General features: G+C 50.4%; 1 protein-coding gene across 1 annotated transcript; it reads left to right on the top strand.

The window, feature by feature from the left end:
* Nucleotides 1-1516: 1516 nt before the first annotated feature.
* Pmar_PMAR028150 (hypothetical protein) lies at nt 1517-1732 on the top strand (the record flags this gene model as incomplete). The annotated part of the gene is made up of 1 exon (XM_002774103.1): nt 1517-1732. One exon carries the CDS (start codon nt 1517-1519, stop codon nt 1730-1732), a length of 216 nt encoding a protein of 71 aa, XP_002774149.1.
* Between the last annotated feature and the right edge of the window lie 1212 nt (nt 1733-2944).

Here is a 2944-nt window from a genome sequence, read left to right as displayed (position 1 = left end):
ACTGCCAAGCTTGCGAATACCTCAAGCCAGTCGATCTTGAGGGATCGAAATACAGCTTATTGGATCCTCCTGGCCGGCAGGTCAAGATCAGAAGTCCAACACCCTCGTTGATGAGGTCGTCTCGAGAAAAGATATCCAGCCCGAAGTCCATTGACTATAAAAGGGAATTCGTGATTGATCAGTTTCGGATCGAAATGGACAAGTTGAAGGCTGATATGGAGGTGCGCACGATCGCTCTAATGCTGAGTGCCGAACGGCAGTCTGAGTCTGCTGATACTTCCTCAGGTGAATAAGCAAAGACTGAGCCGTGAGATAGATCACATCAAGTCCACTCGGCTGCTGCCATGCACGTCCGCTCTGATACGAAGATCGTCTCCGCGGTGGTTGGGAGGGACGGCAGATGTGGGTGGAAAAGGCGATGAAGTGAAGCTTGAGGATGCCCTTCTGGAATCGTGGAGGGAGAGTGGAAGCGTCGTTGATTTTCGAACGGCAACGAGCCGTCAACTTGATGGTTCGCAGAGAGCAACCGGCTCTGTCAGCGGCTTCGTGACGTGGTGTGAAGACATGGGCTCTGAGGAGGGGGAAATAGAGGAGCTCAGAGAGCTTGAGATACACTCTCCAGCTGAGTACTTCAGTTCGAGTCCGAATCAGAAGACTGAGCGTCATATTGAACCTGGCATCTCATGAAACATAAAGCTCTCTGACGTTATTACTACTGCATCATGTATTCCTCGGACTTTAGTTCGATAATGGCTGTTCCGAGAGTGCGGGCAATTTGAACGTGCTTAGGAATGAGCATGGATCCTTCATTGCGTCTTTGGGAACTTGGAAGTGCGAATTCACTCAAACAGTCGCTCTGCGTTGAAGAGAACTATCCTACAGGGTTTGTGATGTTTCATTATTCTTGATGATCCTTCGACAGTCTGGCCGCCAGCTTTCATTTGCAGAGGCCTCCGCCGTCAATTCCGGTTACGATGCTCCCGCTGCTGTCATTCACGCTACAGGTAAGTGAGTCTCAGGTTGTCATTGCTAGTGCGCGCTTGCTTCACGATGCTTTCGAAATCCAGGAGCGTGCCGTGGGACTAAACCTCAGCTATTTGTGAACCCTTCAGATGATACTACCGGAACGTTCTCTACAGCGTCACACTTTGCGGCATTGCAGCGAGCATACGCAGATAATCACTCGGAATGGATTCATCAGCTCAACGAGCGAACGCCCTATCACCTGTGGAAGGGCCCCGGCATCGTATTTACCCCCACTGGGTTTCAGATGCGTCTACCTCGATTCCAGGATTGGTGAGCTATGCGGAGCCTTCCTTTGTCTGCTTACGTGCTGAAGTTCAATCAAGGTACTTCATGGATGGTGAGAGTGTATTCGAGGATGGCCGGGAAATGGAGGTGGAAATTTCCGGAACTGGCGATCCAACTTGGGCAGTGAATAGGAGTAATCCCGAGCTTCGCTCCGCTGTAGGTTTTCACCTATTTTCCAGGCTACAGGGAACGGTCTAGTCTGAATATGCTCGCCGCGACGAATGCTAACCCCCGCATGTTTTGGCTCTACATGAGTGCTGCTAAGGCCTTCAACATCGACGTTGAGTCCGAGATATCTTTACCGAATATGCGCTTGTTGCTGGGGCATTATAAAACGGCTTTGAGGTTAGTCTTTGGGACCCTCATTCTTCTCGATAATGGCGTGCAGCTCTCTGGTCGAGCACATACCATGGGTCCGTGATAACCTGTCTTATGTGGGGCGCTTTAGGTGAAGTGTTGTTGATTATGATTTCGCCAATAGCATCTTTTCGGCCACGGGAACTTATAGACCTGCATGTTGTTCCGAATGCTGGCGGCCATCAGATTCTCTTCAGGCTCCTCCAGCCAGAACTCGCCCATCAGGTGAGACGGGTGTATTTTCATCATCTCGATGCTGGAGCAGTGAGTCGGCATCGACCAGTGAACCTCACTTCGACACTCTTCAACACAGTTTATGATGTTCTAAAGTAAGTGTGGCTAGTCCAGACTGTATCGCGGGTGCGTGTGTTCGAGCATCGCTCTGTCATTTTCCTGGGCCTGGGAATTTCGACTCCATTGGTAGTGTCAACTCTGGCAAGATGCTACTCTGGAAGATTGTTCTTGTCGCATTCATGAGCACAACGAGACTTTCATGAGCGTTATTAGCGATATTGTGAAACGGATATCATATAGTTCTAGATGGACTGTTTTATCACTCCTCAGGGAGGGTGAAGGGGAGTTCCATGTGGTAACCGACAACGAGGAGTTCATGCAGAAGGTTGTCGCACTGCTGCATGAGAAGGGGTAAGATGACGTTGTAGTATCGGTGAGCGACCGAACTCTGTAGTTTTGTTCGTGTGCGGTACTCTCTGCGGGCGTCCCAAAAGTTCACCGTCCCTGCAGTTTGTTGGACGACCTGCTTTTGTATACATTGATTCGTCGTCATTCGTTAGCTCGGCTTGTCTTGGCGTCGATTGTCCCCGTCTTATCGACTTGTTTGGGGGAACCTTCTCGTCCATCTCAGCGATAAATTCCAGTCCGGATATGAATATCCATTTTATGGTACTACACGAAAGGATACACGGAGCTTGCCAGATAACGGTAATCCATATCGGGTCAGTGCATGCTCGGATTACGGAACACGATATCTCACCACTCCCATTCGGTGGTAATATTGCATATCGTCCACGCGAAGGGTTCGTCGGTCTGAGAGTCGGGCGCTGGTGTCACAGCTGGTGTGCGCGTCCTAGTATCTCGATTCGAGGCTCTCGGAATGGGAGAAGTTGTGGTTAATGATCGGTCTTCTCAGCACCCCAGTACCTGGTTAGGGGCGTGTATCCTGGCGGGTTGCCGGGATTGATGCCAGAGAATGAAAAGCGTGCTCGTACCGAGTCCAGGAGGTATCTACTGGATGCCGAGATTATCATAGATCGTG

The sequence above is a fragment of the Perkinsus marinus genome (assembly GCF_000006405.1).
Source record: "Perkinsus marinus ATCC 50983 genomic scaffold scf_1104296958686, whole genome shotgun sequence".
Classification (NCBI taxonomy): Eukaryota; Perkinsozoa; order Perkinsida; family Perkinsidae; genus Perkinsus; species Perkinsus marinus.
This window is presented reverse-complemented; position numbering and strand designations above follow the sequence as displayed.